Below are 17621 nucleotides of genomic sequence, written 5' to 3'. Positions count from 1 at the left end.
AGAGAAGACCGTGTTCCTAAACAAAGGGTCTTTATCTCAGAGAAAGTGCCAAACGAAGGGAAGGGTTTTTGAGGAAAACTTCCACATTCCATATGGCTGCAAGTGATAATAAGCTGACCCAGGCACTTCGGGAAGAGTCCAGGGCATCCCAGAATAATCCAGCATTCCCCTAGAAATAGAACTTCCAGCAACCTACACTGGCATTGACTAGCATTTTTTAAAATATGCTAAGGTATTTTTGCACCAGCACTGGCTCAGCTTCTTCACAAGAGCCCATGTAGCCTGAGGGGAAACTGCCCAATGGGAACAGAGATAGGTTATTGGGTCATGTTTTGATAAACCTGTTGTGTCCTAGGTTTAAATGGGAGAACTGTTACTTTTGGAGGGAATTGTTACTTTTGGAGGGAAGCTGAACAAGCCAAAGCTTGTACTCCACACCAGGGTTCCAGAGAAGGCCTAAGCGTGCCCAATCAGGGGAAGGATTGAAACATAAGTAGCCAATCAACATCTAGGCTCATACTGTACCCTGATAGGCCCTTAGGGCCCTGTAAATAGCCAATCCATGTAGATAGTTAAGGACCAATCAGAAGGGGGCAAGAATTGTATAAAAGAGCGGGAAGTTTGAATAGAGCTCAGTCTGTGTGTGTGTTCCTGAAGTAAAGCTTGCTGAAATCACTCTCCGACTCTGGTCTCTTACTGTGCCAACCCCAGTACATTACAAAACCAATTATAATTAATCTGTTCCGCGGATATGTTATCAAAATGTATATAAACTGCTGTAATGTTGCAAATGGACGAAGTCCCCTTCTTTCCAATCAAGGGACTTTCCAAACGACAGAAGCGCAGAAGAGCTGATGTGCAGATTTCTTTTACTGTTCACATTAAATGTGGGAAGGAGAAAGCAAAACCCTTCACCCCCTTCTCCGTTCTCCTTTGAAATTCTTCCCCATAGTCACAACATCTTACACCTTTCTGTAAACAAAGGCCAACTTAGAGATTGGCTCCACCGGTCCTCACCTTTGACATTTTGATTACATTCATTGGTCAAATAGGTCCCATATCCCAATTTAGAAGCAAGAGATGAATAGATATCACCCGGGGATCGCTAATCTGAAACCCCATGCCCCACTTCCCTATACTTCATATCTACGGTTTCTCCCCCTTCCCTGTTCGACTCCAGTGTAGACCTCCTGGCCCAATTCCAGGATGAGTAAGAGCAGAGCTTCTGCTGTAACGGGGATTTGACCTTCTTCTAGAGATAGGCTCCTGGAGACTCCCGGAGGTAGAAAAGATAGCTTACTTTCCACTGAAAGATGTTTACAGAACAAAATGAAGATAACAAGTCTCTGCTAAAGAAGACTTCCTCTCATATCTAATATGCTTAGTGTGACGGAACTGGCCCGATTCTGCCTTCAGATCCGGTCCCGTCAACTCCCTATTGAGTCGCCAACTCCTGGAGGGAGCTATTTCTCCTCCGGCCACTTGGGCTCGCTGCCACCACCTGCTCAGTCTAGGGATTCAGATTGAGAGGAACAGGACTCCCAATCCCCCTCTCCAGCTCTGAGGCCAGGCTTCAAGGTCCTCTGCCACCCTGTACTTGGGTATCACAGAGACCACAGCACTTCTTCGGGGAACCCCTGGAGGATTGGCACCTTATCCAACTGCATGCCTTCCCCCTTCCCCGGGGCCCCCTTCATAAAGCAGCGTGGTCTAAGCGGTCGGGATCTATGTGGTACAGAGTTTGACTGCCAGCATTCAAAACAGAAACAAAAAATGTTTAATAAGAAGAGAAAGAGGATAATAATAATAAAAAAAAACAGTTACATATAAACGTTTAGCACAGCACCTGATCAGCAACAAGAAGGGCAAATAAAAGGTAGATTTAAACGCATCTGCTCATCCCTGGTGTAAACTGGCCCTACCTTGTGAATGACTGCCTTGGGGCCACCCCCACAGGCAGGAGCCCAGGCTACCAACCTTCCTCCTCCAGCGCCAGTTGCGGACTGCCCTTTTCAAAGAAAAACAAAACCAAAAGAACTTCCTGCCTCTCTAGGAGGCTTTCCCCCTAGAGTTGCTGGTTTGACTCTGGAAGGGAGGGGGGAGTAAGGGGAGGGCTAGGCCCCAAAGCCTGCGTAGCAGTTTTGTAGTGTATCAGTAACAACATTCGCCCCGCGCGGAGGCTACTGGGCTGTCCCAGAAGCCTCCAGCGCAGGGCGCGGAATCACCCGCCAATCAACAGCTGCGGCGGGAAGTTCAACAGGTCAGGATTGGCCTGACCGACCCAGTAGGCCGTACCGGGAATTGTATATAAGCGGGGCCCGGCCCGCGTGCTCTCTCTCTTGCAACGTGCTCCTAATAAACTATGTTGCCCTACTCTCGTCTCCGCTTCGAGTACGTTACAAGTTTCATGTTCCCTCCCAACTAAAATGGTGTTTCTCCACACTTAGCAAAGATTCTAAGAGTAGCCCATTGTTCTTTGTTAGGACTTTGGAACCAACATCATAGAAAAGGCACTATAATACTTTAAGGCAAGTTCAAACATAATGAAGTACATAAAACAAAACATTATGGATGATGGAAAGTGTACTTTATTTCCCAAATATAAAAATATCTATTGCTAAACAAGGTCTTCATTTGCAGTTTTAAATCCTCCTGCTTTTTCTGACAAATGTTGCTGAGCCAGCAGTTATTGTCTGTGGAAGATAAGTTTGAACAGTCTTGTTAGTTTTTCCGTTACATTTACAACAACCTAAAGTTTCCTTAAGCTACCTTAAATGCATCAGGCCACAACACAATGCAACTTATAAGAGGTCTTAGGGGTTGGCATAGTTGCCAAACACAATGGAGTGGAAGCAATTTTCTTCAGGCCAGTTTGACCAGAGATCGTAGAGGTTTTTTGCCATCTTCTGGGCAGGGAACAGGGATCACTGGGGGTGTGGGCGGAGGTACTTGTGAATTTCCTGCATTGTGCAGGCGGTTGGACCAGATGATGCTAGAGATCCATCCCATGATTCTGCTGTGTGGTTCCAGTCTTGATAGAGTTTGACTCCAAAAACATCCTAGCCAAATTTCATGGGGTTTTTTGTGTGAGATCTCTCTTTTGTACAGCAGACTACCTGGCTGTTGTGTCAGGATTGTTTAGCGGATAGAGTGCTGGGCTCAAATGACAGATGTGAAGGCCCCAGTGGGAAAAAATAGAAACATTTGGAGAGGGGGGACATTTTTTTCATCTGTGGACTCAGCCCCCCCATATTTATTTATTTATTTACATTATTTATAGTCTTGTCTTTCTCAGAGGGATTGAATAGGGTTCCCAATCCCCCCGCTTTAGCGGGAGACTTCTGGGTTCCCAGCTTAATCTCCCGGTCTTCAAAAATTGAGAAGCGGGGGGGGGGGTGGAGGGGGGGAGAACATACCTATAGAGCTCCTGTTGTAGAGCTCCTGAGCAGTTTGTAAAATCCCTGTCCCTTTAAGGCTGGGCAGGAAGGAGGAAACAGGAAGGGCTTCGGAGAACGGCCCCTCCCTTCTTTGCTTTCGTTTTCTCAGCAGGCACAGTTCTCCAGAAGAAGACCAAGTAAGTATTTGTGTGTGTGTGAGAGAGGGAGGGGGATTCCCTGGTATGGAGGCTCTCCCTCCCTTTAGAAAGTGTGTGGGGGGGAGGGAAATGTCTACTGGGCACTCTATTATTCCCTATGGAGAATGATTCCCATAGGGAATAATAGGAAATTGATCCGTGGGTATTGGGGGCCCTGGGGGGGCTATTTTTTGAGGTAGAGGCACCAGATTTTTAGTATAGCATCTAGTGCCTCTCCCCAAAATACCCCCCAAGTTTCAAAACGATTGGACCAGAGGGTCCAATTCTATGAGCCCCAAAAGATGGTGCCCCTATCCTTAATTATTTCCTATGGAAGAAAGGCATTTGAAAAGGTGTGCTGCCCCTTTAAATGTGATGGCCAGAACTCCCTTGGAGTTCAATTATGCTTGTCACACCCTTGTTCCTGGCTCCACCCCCAGTGTCTCCTGGCTCCGCCCCCAAAGTCCCCAGATTTTTCTTTAATTGGACTTGGCAACCCTAGGATTGAAGATGGATTTCACTAGTGAGTCGGTCCCCCTGTGCAAGCACCAGTCGTTTCTGACTCTGGAGCATTGTCGCATCACAACATTTTCATGGCAGACTGTTTTTTACGGGTTGGTTTGCCACTGCCTTCCCCAGTCATCTACACTTTACCCCCAGCAAGCTGGGGACTCATTTTATCGACCTAAAAAGGATGGAAGGCTGAGCCAACCTGGAGCCGGCTACAGTGAGTCAGGAGGGTCAACAAAATGGACATTCAGTAACCAGGACACTGGGATTGTAGACGCTTAGAACCACCAGAAAGAACTAAAGCACAGCACAGGTATTCATATGACTCATTAAATGGTACAGAAATTACATAATAGGATTCAACCTGCAATAAACTATGCACAGTAGCATAGATTATAGCCTCAATCATTTATCCGAGTAATCTTGTGAATCCTTTTATACAGTACTACTCTATTACCTCTGCAGACAAGCCCTCTTGAATAGTTAAGTTTTGCATAACTTGCAGAAAGCCAGGAGAGTGGGCGCTTTCCTGACCTGCTTGGGGAGACCATTCCATAATGTAGAGAAAGCACATGTACTGGCAGTTGTTGCTTTTGCCCATTTGTAGGTTGGCACGTGCAGAAGCCCCTGCTGACATGAGTAGGGTTGCCAATCCCCAGGTGTTCTTTCAAATATGCTGGCTGTTTGGCCTAACACTTAAGAGAAATTGCTAAGAGGATTGTTGCAGCTTGAAGAAGCTCCCACGAAACAAGGGTTCAGTACGGCCTTGCCCTTGGAAACTTGGATTATTGGCTGCATCTTTGCACAGACATTAAACATCTGGAGTACTGCACCAAGATTGCATGGAATAAGATGGGAAGTTTTACCATAGGATGAAAAGAAAGACTCTTGGTGCTATTGCTTTCCTTTTCTATTAAGGACTAAAAGTTATGGTTGTTTTGTAATTTATGATGGTGGAATTTGTGTTTATTTTTGATGACCTTGTATAATTTGATAATAGAAGCTGGTTTTCACGGTGGGTTATGTACCTTTGATTTTTTTAATCCCCAGGTGGGGGCAGGGGATCCCCTGATTTGGAGACCCTCCCCCCGCTTCAGGGTCATCATAAAGCGGAGGAGGGAAAATGTCTGCTGGGAACTCCATTATTCCCTATGGAGACCGATTCCAATAGGGAATAATGGAGAATTGATCCTCAGGTATCTGGGGCTCTGGGGGGGGGGAGTTTTTTGAGGTAGGCACCAAATTTGCAGCATAGCATCCCATGCCTCTCCTCAAAAGACCCTCCAAGTTTCAAAAGGATTGGACCCGGGGGTCGAATTCTATGAGCCCCAAAAGAAGGTGCCCCTATCCTTCATTATTTCCCATGGAGAGAAGGCATTTAAAAGGTGTGCAGTCCCTTTCAATGTGATGGCCGGAACTCCCTTTGGAGTTCACTTACGCTTGTCACAACCTTTCTCCTGGCTCCACCCCGAAAGTCCCCAGATATTTCTTGAACTGGACTTGGCAACCCTAGACATGAGCAAAGCTGTCATGGAAGAGTATAAGGGAGAGAGGCAGTCCCACAAATAAGAGGGGCAAAAGCCATGAAGGGCTTTGTATTTGATATTAGCATTAGTAGACATTCCCATGAATTCCTGAAAACCAGCACAAGACTCAGAGTGGTCATATTAATGTTACTGAAAAGTCTCACTCATTTCAACATAGGGTTGCCAAGTCCAAACCCAGAAATATCTGGGGACTTTGGGGGTGGAGCCAGGAGACACTGGGGTGGAGCTAGGGGGGAGGGGGGAAATGGCGCCTGGGAGTGTGGCGAGCCGCCCCGACTCCGAGTGGGCGATGCCGCTGCGCAGCTGCCGCCTCTTCTCCGCTCGCCGTGGCTGCTCCTCCGAGATGGGCTCAGGCTGAGCCCATCTCGGAGGAGCAGCCACGGCGAGCGGAGAAGAGGCGGCAGCGGCACGGCGGCCTCGCCCGCTCCGCCTCTGGGGTGGAATCGGAGGGGGAGGGTGGAGGCGGGCCGGGGGCGTGGCGAGCCACGAGTCCGGGTCCTAGAAGGGCCAGGATTCGCGGCTCGCCATGCTCCTGGCCTGCCTCCGCCCTTCCCTTCTTTGGTTTTGCCTGCGCTGCTGCCGCGTCTTGGCTGCTCCTCCGAGATGGGCTCAGCCTGGGCCCATCTTGGAGGAGCAGCTGCGGTGGGCGGGGAGGGGGCGGCGCAGCAGCCTCGCCCGCTCCGGGATGGGGCGGCTTGCCATGCTCCCCGGCGCAGTTTCCCCCCTCCCCCCGCTTCTGTTTTTTTAGGGAGTGGGGGAAGAGGGTGGAAATCCTGGGGTCCCCCGCAGGGCAGGAGGGTTGGGAAGCCTATTTCAACAGGGCTTACTTCCAAGAAAGTGTGCTCATGGCTGCAGTCTGAAGCACTCCATGTATTAGTAGTTGAGAGAAACTTCTGCTGCTTCTCCCAGGGCTTAAAGTTTGCTTGGGCTCATAAAGTCATAGCCCTGGAACTGGAGCCCATTCAAGGTATTTTGTTACCCCCCCCCCCTCTCCCGAAGATGAGGCATGCTCATTCTCCGGAGCATGAATTGCTGCTGGCCATCTGAGTCCAAGCTAGCCCCCTGAAGCAATGCCACAAAAACTTGACTTGGAATTGGAAAGCAATGCTGGAGGACCAGGAGATGTCAGCCAACTTCATGCCACTGATTTGTGGGCAGCAATTGAGCCCCTGCTGGGCATAAGTTCCTTTCTCATTGTGATGGAATAATGTGTCTCTGAGTTAAGAGCAGAAAGCGATAGACTGTCAAATTAAATGATTACATTCCTAATGTACAGTTCTACATGTTTGAGAAGGACATTTCCGGGACAAAGGGCGTGGAGGTTCTGGGCTGATCCCCATCTGCTGAAACATTATTTTCTTCCCTTGACTCTTTTCTTTCCTATCCCATTCCATCAGTATTTACTCACCTCCACCATTTCATTGCCTATTATTTCCTGTTGATGGGTGAACTTGTCTGTTTTGGATATTAATTTTCCATCTACCAGGTTTACCGTGCACTGTAAAATTTGAGAGGGAAAACAAAGGTAATGAACAAAAACAGCCAGGTATGACCAAAGCAAATGACCAGAACTGTATCACAAAGAGAAAAAGTAATGCATCCTTTGAACTCACTCAGCATTAGGGTTGCCAATCCCCAGGTGGGGGCAGGGGATCCCCCGGTTTGGAGGCCCTCCCCCCGCTTCAGGGTCATCAGAAAGCGGGGGGAGGGGAGGGAAATGTCTGCTGGGAACTCTATTATTCCCTGTGAAGATTTATTCCCATAGAAAATCATGAAGAATCGATCTGTAGGTATCTGGGGCTCTGGGGGGGCCTGTTTTTTTGGGTAGAGGCACCAAATTTTCAGTATAGCATCTAGTGCCTCTCCCCAAAATACCCACCAAGTTTCAAAAAAATTGGACCAGGGGGTCCAATTCTATGAGCCCCAAAAGAAGGTGGCCCTATCCTTCATTATTTCCTATTGAAGGAAGGAATTGAAAAGGTGGCCAGAACTCCCTTTGGAGTTCAATTATGCTTGTCACAGTCTTGATCTTGGCTCCTCCCCTAATGTCTCCTGGCTCCACCCCCAAAGTCTTCTGGCTCCACCCCCAAAGTCCCCAGATATTTCTTGAATTGGACTAGGCAACCCTACTCAGCATGCCAAACGAAATGTTACTGGCATAGTGCTGACAATGGTTGCTAATATCCAGGTGGGGCCTGGAGACCTCCTGACATTACAACTGATCTCCAGACTATACAGATTACTCTGCCCAGAGGAAATGGCTGCTTTGGAGGGTGGACTGTAAAGGCAGTATTCCTTACTGAGATCTAGGCTTGCCAAGTCACCTGTGCAAATGGCAGTGGCTAATCTTGGTGGTGGTGGGTCATGACAGCACTAACGATGTTCCTATGTCATTCCCTGTGTGCCCATAAGTGATATCAATGTGTAACTGTTTTACCATAGACTTTTCAAGAAATGCCAGAGTGCCCCTTGTCACTTCCAGTTTAAACCAGAAGTGGTGCCAGCATGCTGCCACATCACCAGTGTATCAGGCCTTTTCCCCCTTCCCAGTTTTATCAAGATCAGTGACCAGGAGATTGTCCACTATAATCAGGCACCTGGCAAGCCTGCTGATATTTTGTCCCCCTCCCCAAACCCCACCATCCCCAGACTCCACTCACAAATCTCCAGGAATTTCACAAACTGGAGTTGGCAGCCCTTGACCCACCAACTGAATATACTGCGATGTGCATAGCGACCGTAGCCTGTTGGAAGCAGCACAAAAAGCAAACAAATGAAAAAACAGAGATGCCAACTCCAGATTGTTGTCTGAAGATTTTCAAGGCAGAGAGCTGCAATAGTACCTCACACCTGATTCCCAAATAACCTTCCCCACCCCCCCACCCCCGCTGGCAACCCTGTAAAGAATTCTGAGGCAGAGAGAATCCTACTGCAAATGAGGTGAGACAGTTGACTCTCCTGCCAGATCTGGGTGCCATTCAGGGTAACAGAGTGAAAATAGGGGAAATCTGGCGTTTGTGTCGCAGTTCACCAGGAAGTAAATGAGCCAGAGCTGCATAGAAATGTGGCAATGGATTATATACCATGTCCAGATCATGAGCGTTAGGTTATGCCATTTGGATTTTCTGTGCCATCCTCCAAAATATCTTAGTGTGACTTTAATCTGAGGCTGCATCTGTATCAACTTTTTAAAATGAATGACTTCACTAAAGAACCTTAGAAAATTAATTCTGATGTGGCATCTCAGAACCTCCAATAGAAGAAGAAGAAGATGATACTGGATTTATATCCCGCCCTTCTCTCCGAAGAGTCTCAGAGCGGCTCACAATCTCCTTTACCTTCCTCCCCCACAACAGACACCCTGTGAGGTAGATGAAGATATTGGATTTATATCCCTCCCTCCACTCCGAAGAGTCTCAGAGCGGCTCACAATCTCCTTTACCTTCCTCCCCCACAACAGACACCCTGTGAGGTAGATGAAGATATTGGATTTATATCCCGCCCTCCACTCCGAAGAGTCTCAGAGCGGCTCACAATCTCCTTTACCTTCCTCCCCCACAACGGACACCCTGTGAGGTAGATGAAGATATTAGATTTATATCCCGCCCTCCACTCCGAAGAGTCTCAGAGCGGCTCACAATCTCCTTTACCGTCCTCCCCCACAACAGACACCCTGTGAGGTAGATGAAGATATTGGATTTATATCCCGCCCTCCACTCCGAAGAGTCTCAGAGCGGCTCACAATCTCCTTTCCCTTCCTCCCCCACAACAGACACCCTGTGAGGTGGGTGGGGCTGGAGAGGGCTCTCCCAGCAGCTGCCCTTTCAAGGACAACCTCTGCCAGAGCTATGGTTGACCCAAGGCCATGCTAGCAGGTGCAAGTGGAGGAGTGGGGAATCAAACCTGGTTCTCCCAGATAAGAGTCCGCACACTTAACCACTAGACCAAACTGGCTCTCCAGTGCTATTGAGTTGGATCGTACCAGTTTTTCTGCTTATAAATGAGACAGGAAATTCCCCTTCTGGCCACTGACAAGGACTGCTGGACCTATGTGGCCAAAAGCTATATGGAACAGGCTCTGCACTAAGGAAGAGATTGGACAAGATCAAGCAGAAAAGCTGGAAGCCACCCCATCATTTCCAGCAGTCTTTGTATGGAAATCAGGTAGAAATACACATATATGTAGAAACAGGCACAAATATTTGAACACTAAACTAAAGTCTTGTGACCTCAAGTAATCTTCGAAGTTATTCTTTACCTTTACTTTTTTGTTATCCATGGTGGACATTTCTGTTTCTTTCCCCAATGTAAATGTATTTGTCACAGATTTGTTTGGGGTTTTGGATGTGACAATGAAGTTGTTCCCAGTTTGTTGGATTTCAATGGTCGGCTTAATATCTTTGGCAGTTTTGATGATGTCTTCTGGCAAGGCTGAAAAGAAAAAAAGAGGGGGTTGGAGTAGTATTCTCAATGCCGTGGGCTGTCGGGACCCAAAGTAGCGTACATTGTCTCCTTTCCCCCTTTTTCTTACAACAGCCCGGTGAGGTACGTTAGACTGTGTGATCATTCAACAAGGGCTGTTAAGGGTTCCATGTTCTCCAACTGACCCTGTTTACCAAGGACAGTCCCTGTTTTTTGGTTAGGCTTGCTAATCCCCAGTTGGGAGCAGGGGATTCCCTGGTTTGGAGGCCCTCCCCCTGCTTCAGTGTCATCAAAAAGTGGGGGGTGGAGGGAAATGTCTGCTGGGCACACCATTATACCCTATGGAGACCGGTCCTCATAGGGTATAATGGAGAATCAATCCGTGGGCATCTGGGGCTCTGGGGGGAGCTGTTTTTTGAGGTAGAGGCACCAAATTTTCACCATAGCATAGCATCTGGTGCCTCTACTAAAAAGAAAGTTTCAAAAAGATTGAACCTCTATCCTCCATTATTTCCAATGAAATGTTAACTTCTTTAAAAGGCACACGATCCCTTTAAATGTGATGGCCAGAACTCTCTTCAGAGTTCATTCATGCTTATCACAATCTTGTTCCTAGCTCCACCCCCAAAGTCTCCTGGCTCCATCCCCAAAGTCCCCAGATATTTCTTGAGTTGGACCTGGCAACTCTATTTCTGGTCCTTGCTTCTGATAATTTGCTGTTCCTGAATTTGCACCTTTTTTTACCTTTTGGGGGATGCCTTGTTAAAATCTGAGTTGTGGAATTATCATTCTTTAGGGTTAAACTCTTTCTCTGTTTAGTTGCTAACAGCACGATCCTATGTAGAGTTAATTCCAGTCTAAGGTCTATTGGGACCAAAGCAACTAGATGCTTACCAATAGCTTTCAGGAACTCTTCATAATTCTCCTGGACATACACCTGCCACGTGCCGTTGAATGCCATTTTGGAATGTGGACTGAGGGAACTGAGCTAGTAAGTTCTGGGCAGAGGTGTCTCCAGAGGAAATGAACAAATTCTATTTATAGAGAGGGAATCTCATACCTTGCCTAGGGTCAAGCTACAAATGATTAAGCCATGAACTATTAATAATTAATTCTAAATTTGTTCACCGTGGAAATAACCTCCCGTTCACTGTGTTGTGGAAAAGGCCAGACTCTTCTCTTTCTCTAGTCTACATATCACTAATACCAGTGTTAATCATAATGAAGGCAGAAAGCCTCAAAGTATTTATGGCTACTTTTCCACCAGCATGTTTTTGTGCAGTTCACTTGTTCCTGTTTCTGAATAAATAAATGAATTTATTAATTATAAATTGTACCACCCTGCACATGGTTAAGGTCAGTAACTGGCCCATTTATGTACATTCTGTGTGGTGGCTTCCACCTTGTGGAACTACCTGCCTGAGGATGACTTCCCTACTTTTTATCATTCTGTGGAACATGCAAAGCAGAAATGTTCAGGAGGGCATTTTTATCAAGAGACTAGATCTGTATTAACAGCTCAAGAAATTGATTTTATAAGGGACATTGTCTTCTATCTTTGTAACCCATGTTCTGCTGCATACTTTAGCAGCTTATGGTCTCAACGAGAAAAGGGGGCTATAAATGAAGTAAATAAAAAAAAATGACCATAGCAACATAACATGCAATATTTTGCTGCTACAGAATGCCCTAAAAAATTCGGGATATCTTTAGAATAAAGCAAGTGCCAGCTAGTTATGATTCAAAGTAAGAACATAGAAGTGTAAAAGGTTTGAAGGGTCAATACTTCCATTTTGCAGATGGAAAATGGATTTGCTTGCAACTTTTATAAGGGCTGGAAACTGAACCCAGATTTCTGTATCATTCCCTAGGGTCTGAATATATAATTTACTCAGGGCATTTTTTATAGAAAAAGCCCAGCAGGAATTAATTTGAATATTAGGCCACACCCACTGACACCAAGCCAACCAGAACTGCGCTCCTGCTCAAAAAAAGCCCTGAATTTACCAATTACTAGACTTGGAAAAAAGACCAAGTCAAAGGCAGGACATTCTTTACAACACGAAGAATGGATGGTTACGCTTTCCACAAGTGTGATGGATGGTTGTAAAAATAATTGTCTTACTTCAAATAACACAGTTCTCCAAAATCACTGAATCTACAAACCAATATAGGTGATCCATGAGTGGAAACAGCTTTCTCTTTGCAGATCTCCTCTAAGGACAGCAGAAATAACTGCTTGTGGGTGGTGAGAAGGAACGACGACTTGCATTTGGTACCTTAAGATTCACTTCTGTCATTCCCATGATGCACTGCATCACAGCACAATCAAATCAATGCCTGGGGCAGTGGATGTTACATATTACAGCCTTCCAAATGTGTCCTGAAAAGGTACTGGCCTGTCTCATCCTCTCCCAATGATTACTTTGATAAGCCTGCCTCATCCCCTCCCACATTTATTATCCTTTTTAAAAAAAATATAGCCCAAGAAAGTATGAGTATGAGGTATAGAATATGGAAGCTTTGCTATCTGATGCTTCAAAGTGATTCTTATTCATCACAGGTGACTAGATGGGTAGCTGTGCACAAGCCTGAGTTATCAGAAGAGAACTACAGGAATGCTTGCTAGTCAACAATGCCACAGCTCCAATCTTTGGCAACCTGCTACGTAGGAGGAGAGCGGGAGGATTCTGGAATACAGCCAGGGGTCTGCAACTTTCCTCTTAGGCTCAGACATCTTTGGCACATGGCCATAGCATAGTGATGAATCATTTTTCTAGGGCTGAGTACTACTTTGACAAAATCTGCATACCTTGTTTGCCCTGGTATTACTTCATTCAAGAACAGTCTGTGCCCTCTCGGGTCTGACCTTTCTTGGTCAACATTCCTAGCCCTAGTAGCCCACTACAAGTTTGACAATCTTGCCTCATCTCCTCCCACATCTATTATCCTTTTTAAAACAACATAGCCCCAAAAGTTTAGGTATTGAGTGTAGAATATGGAAGCTTTGCTATCTAGTTGCTTAGAGGTGATTTCATTCATCACAATGAATCATCAGTTTGAAGTATACTGTTCCCTCTCATCCTTATGGACATATATATGGACATATGAAGCTGCCTTATACTGAATCAGACCCTTGGTCTATCAAAGTCAGTATTGTCTTCTCAGACTGGCAGCGGCTCTCCAGGGTCTCAAGCTGAGGTTTTTCACACCTATTTGCCTGGATCCTTTTTTGGAGATGCCAAGGATTGAACCTGGGACCTTCTGCTTCCCAAGCAGATGCTCTACCACTGAGCCACCATCCCTCCTACATATGAAGCTGCCTTCTACTGAATCAGACCCTTGGGTCTCAAACTGAGGTTTTCCACACCTATTTGCCTGGACCCTTTTTTGGAGATGCCAGGGATTGAACCTGGGACCTTCTGCTTCCCAAGTAGATGCTCTGCCACTGAGCCACCATCCCTCCTACATATGAAGCTGCCTTCTACTGAATCAGACCCTTGGGTCTCAAACTGAGGTTTTCCACACCTATTTGCCTGGACCCTTTTTTGGAGATGCCAGGGATTGAACCTAGGACCTTGTGCTTCCCAAGCAGATGCTCTACCACTGAGCCACCGTCCCTCTCATAACCAGCTACGCGCATCTTCCGTCAGTTGTGGGATTCAGCGGATTTGCACCTTGCTTTTCTCGAACATAAAAAATACTAATCAGGCCAATTTTGACAAAAACTTTGAAACTTTTCTCCAAGGGATTCATGTCTCCTCTTCAGATTGAGAAAAGTATAATTTTTAAAGAAAATGACCATAAGAAACTTGTTGTTGTTGAGTCGCACAGTCGAGTCCAACTCTTTGTGATCCCCATGGACAAAGTCACGCCAGGCTCTCCTGTCTTCTATCATCCTCCAAAGTCTGCTCAAATTCGTGTTTGTTACATCAGTAATGCTGCCCAGCCATCTCATCTTTTGCTATTCCCTTCTTCTTTTGCCTTCTGTCTTTCCCAGCATGATTATTCAAACCATCTGGCTCATAATTTTCTTTGACTGGCAGCTCTCCAGGGCTGCTTTCACACCTGACTGGTGCATTTTTTCCATGTTTCCATATCCTGTAGCCCTCCGTTTGTGCACAGACCACAAATGGCCTGTTCCTTACACACACAGACAAAACCACCCTGTTGTCAGACTCTGGAAAGCTTTACTGTTATGATATGATGCTAAGAGTATAATGTGGCACTGTGCTTAAACTGCTGTGATCTGCTTGACCTAACCTACTCCATTTCCTACCATCTGCTACTAACCCCAATGTAGAAACCTTGCATATCAAAGTAGAATTGAAGTTATTGTTAACACTGCTGTGAGTTCCTGTCCTTGGTATTAACACTTGCAACAATCCTTTGAAGATAAAATGCCTCAGGGGCAGCTAGAAGCTATTCCTGTGAGAACGGGAACCACAGCGAGATAAGAAGGACCTAACTTGTGAAATGTATCACCATACTGTGGGAATGTAGTTTTGTTTAGAAAAGCCTTTGATGTAATCGTAGTTAAAATGTCTATGCACCAGAGGGAGGGCATCAGTTCCAAAGAATCTTTGTTCAGAACTTTTGGACGATCAAGAATAAAGCCTTAACATTGTAATCAATGGAAGTCTGCTTTCTTTGAATGTCCATCGTCTGACACCTGCTTTGTTTTAAACGTGCAAAAACCCAGATGCTTCCACAGTAAGACTACCCACCTGAGCAGTCTCTTTTTTGTAAAGGGAAACAGAGTAACTGACAAAGAACTCTTTCCTCCTCTGATGAGGGAAGGTGGACCATCTGCCTTAAAAAAAATTAAGCACAATGTGTGTGTATCAATTTATATATCCTGCTTCTTATTATTATTTTTTTTTTAAATCTCAAAACAGTTGCAAAAGTCCCTCAGAGATTGGGGAGGCTTCTCAGTGAAGCCATGGGTACTGGCCAATAGAAACCCCCTGCCTAGGATTGCCAAGTCCAATTCAAGAAATATCTGGGGTCTTTGGGGGTGGAGCCAGGAGCAAGGTTGTAACAAGCCTAATTGAACTTCAAAGGGAGTTCTGGCCATCACATTTAAAGGGACCACACACTTTATAAACGCCTTCCCTCCATTAGAAATAATGAAGGATAGGGGTACCTTCTTTTGGGGCTCACAAAATTGGACCCCCTTGTCCACTCCTTTTGAAATTTGGAGGGTATTTCGAGGAGAGGCATTTGGATGATATGCTGCAACTTTGGTGCCCCCCCCCCTCTGAACCCCAGATACCCGTGGATCAATTCTCCATTATCCCCTATGGGAATCGGTCTCCATAGGCATAGGGAATAATTGAGCGCTCAGCAGACATTTCCCTCTCTTTCCCCTATCTGATGACCCTGAAGTGGGGGGAGGGCTTCCAAACCGGGGGATCCCCTGCCTTACCTGGGTATTGGCAACCCTGCCCCTACCGTTGGCTTTTTCCTGCTTTAATCTGCATCATATTATGGCATGTTGAAAAGGGTTTCCAGAGCACACCAACCCTGCAATATACAAGAGTATGTTTCTATCTGTGTCGAGTCAAGAAACTGGGTTGGCCAATAAGCTTTTTCCGCCTAATCCACCTCACGGGGTTGGAATATGGATAAAATGGGTGGGAAGAATGAAACCAATGTGTTCTGTTGCTTCAGACCAACATATCTACCCACCTGAATCTGTGTTCAATGCAAACATCTCTTTCTACCCCATTTTTATCTTCTTCTTCACCCAAGGAGATCAGGGCAGAACACAGTCCTTCCGTTGCTATATAAACAAAGTTTGAGATCAGCGGCACCTGATTAATTCTGGGTATAAGCTTTCGTGTGTGCCATTGGTCTCAAACTTTGTTCTGACTATCAAAGATTTCAGGTTTTCACGGCTGGTAACATCATTAGGGTTTGTAGAATCTTTCGAGCTCAAGTGCTGTGTTCTGCTGGAGAAAGTTTTTCTTCCAGACGTTTCGTTCTTGGCTGTGGAGAACATCCTCAGTGGCGTTGCAGCCGGAGCAGGCACTCTGACCTTCTGACCTCTGACCTTCTTGGTGCTCTGACCTTCAATGCACAGCAGCCAAGAAGGTCTGAGTGCCTGCTCCGGCTGCAACGCCACTGAGGATGTTCTCCACAGCCGAGAACGAAACGTCTGGAAGAAAAACTTTCTCCAGTAGAACACGGCACTTGAGCCCGAAAGATTCTACAAACCCTAATAATTTGTTCTTACTGCATTGAACATAGTGCGGGCAGTTTCGTACTCCCTCCACTGCTCTTTAACACTGTTCTGTCTTCATCATTACAGAGTTTATTCTGTTGTCACACTATATTGCCTTTTTTTTTTTTGCATGGTCCCAGAGATTCAGATTGTACTCTTGTTAGTTTAATTAAAATGGCTGGTTTCTTCCCAAATGAGTTGCTGTTCCTACCCGCAGTAGCAAAACCATCTATGGCACACTTAGGAAAAAGTTTAATGAGCTGCCATGGAAGCATTACATTCCAAAAGGACATATTCTGCTCTTATTCCAGCTTGCAGTGTTGGAAAAGGTCATTGGTTCTGAAGCAATACTGCTCAGGTTACCTCTCATAACCTGTGCTGACCTTGTGGAGCTAAAATTTAAGCTAATGTGCCAAAGGGTCTGCTGCATTAGCTAACCAGACTTTGCCAAAGACTGGAGAGGAGTCCAGCAAAGTTTAAGGACTGCTTCTTCTGCACATAACGTGGTCAACTATTTTGGCGCTCTGAGAATTTTCACTGCATTTAAACAAAATACCGGTTGCATTCTTGTGTTCACAATTATGGTCCTATTTACCCTGGCTGGATATTCTGGTTTCAGTCCTGTTAACGGAATTTGATTTTATACTGAATTAGTGCTCGCCCCTGTTTCTATCCCAGAGCAAAATTTGCTTTTACACTAATCCCCGTTGCCCTTGAGTATCTGGATCCTGGTTTTTAGGAGTTAGTTGCCCTCCTTCGGCTTGATCTGGGTTTCATTAAATGTGAATTTTGCGTGGCTTCAGGCCCTATATAAATAAATTCTGGACTCTCCCTCCTCTTCTTTTTTCTATTAGCACTACTGATAGCCTGTCTCCCCGCTAGGCTGCTATATAGGGTTGCCAAGTCCAATTCAAGAAATATCTGGGGACTTTGGGGGTGGAGCCAGGAGACAGTAGGGGTGGAGCCAAGATCAAGGCTGTGACAAGCATAATTGAACTCCAAGGGAGTTCTGGCCATCACATTTAAAGGGACGGCACACCTTTTCAATGCTTTCCTTCCATAGGAAATCATGAAGGATAGGGGCACCTTCTTTTGGGGCTCATAGAATTGGACCCCCTGGTCCAACCTTTTTGAAACTTGGGGGTTATTTTGGGGAGAGGCATTAGATGCTATACTGAAAATTTGGTGCCTCTACCTCAAAAAACAGTCCCCCGCCAGATACCCGTGGATCAATTCTCCATGATTTTCTATGGGAATAAATCTCCATAGGGAATAACAGAGTTCCCAGCAGACATTTCCCTCCCCTCCTCCCGCTTTCTGACGACCCTAAAGCGGGGGGAGG

General features: G+C 46.0%; 1 protein-coding gene across 1 annotated transcript; it reads right to left on the bottom strand.

Moving 5' to 3' along the window:
* Positions 1–2565: 2565 nt before the first annotated feature.
* LOC132586139 (fatty acid-binding protein, liver-like) lies at positions 2566–11089 on the bottom strand. The gene is made up of 4 exons (XM_060258102.1): positions 10948–11089; positions 9890–10062; positions 7040–7129; positions 2566–2693 (listed from the first exon to the last, which is right to left on the bottom strand). Exons 1-4 carry the CDS (start codon positions 11012–11014, stop codon positions 2643–2645), a joined length of 381 nt encoding a protein of 126 aa, XP_060114085.1. The 5' UTR covers positions 11015–11089; the 3' UTR covers positions 2566–2642.
* Positions 11090–17621: the final 6532 nt, after the last annotated feature.

This window comes from Heteronotia binoei, chromosome 17 (assembly GCF_032191835.1).
Source record: "Heteronotia binoei isolate CCM8104 ecotype False Entrance Well chromosome 17, APGP_CSIRO_Hbin_v1, whole genome shotgun sequence".
Taxonomy (NCBI): Eukaryota; Metazoa; Chordata; class Lepidosauria; order Squamata; family Gekkonidae; genus Heteronotia; species Heteronotia binoei.
Note: the sequence above shows the minus strand (reverse complement) of the source record. Positions and strands in the feature narration are given on the sequence as shown.

Bases quoted from the DNA above. Each gene is read 5' to 3' on its own strand.
- LOC132586139 (XM_060258102.1), bottom strand. From the start codon at position 11,014: ATGGCATTCAACGGCACGTGGCAGGTGTATGTCCAGGAGAATTATGAA. The intron at 7,130-9,889 runs GTAAAGAATAAC...CAAATTTTACAG, and splicing joins TGGATAACAAAAAAGTAAAG to TGCACGGTAAACCTGGTAGA. The intron at 2,694-7,039 runs GTGAGTAAATAC...TATCTTCCACAG, and splicing joins TAGGCAATGAAATGGTGGAG to ACAATAACTGCTGGCTCAGC.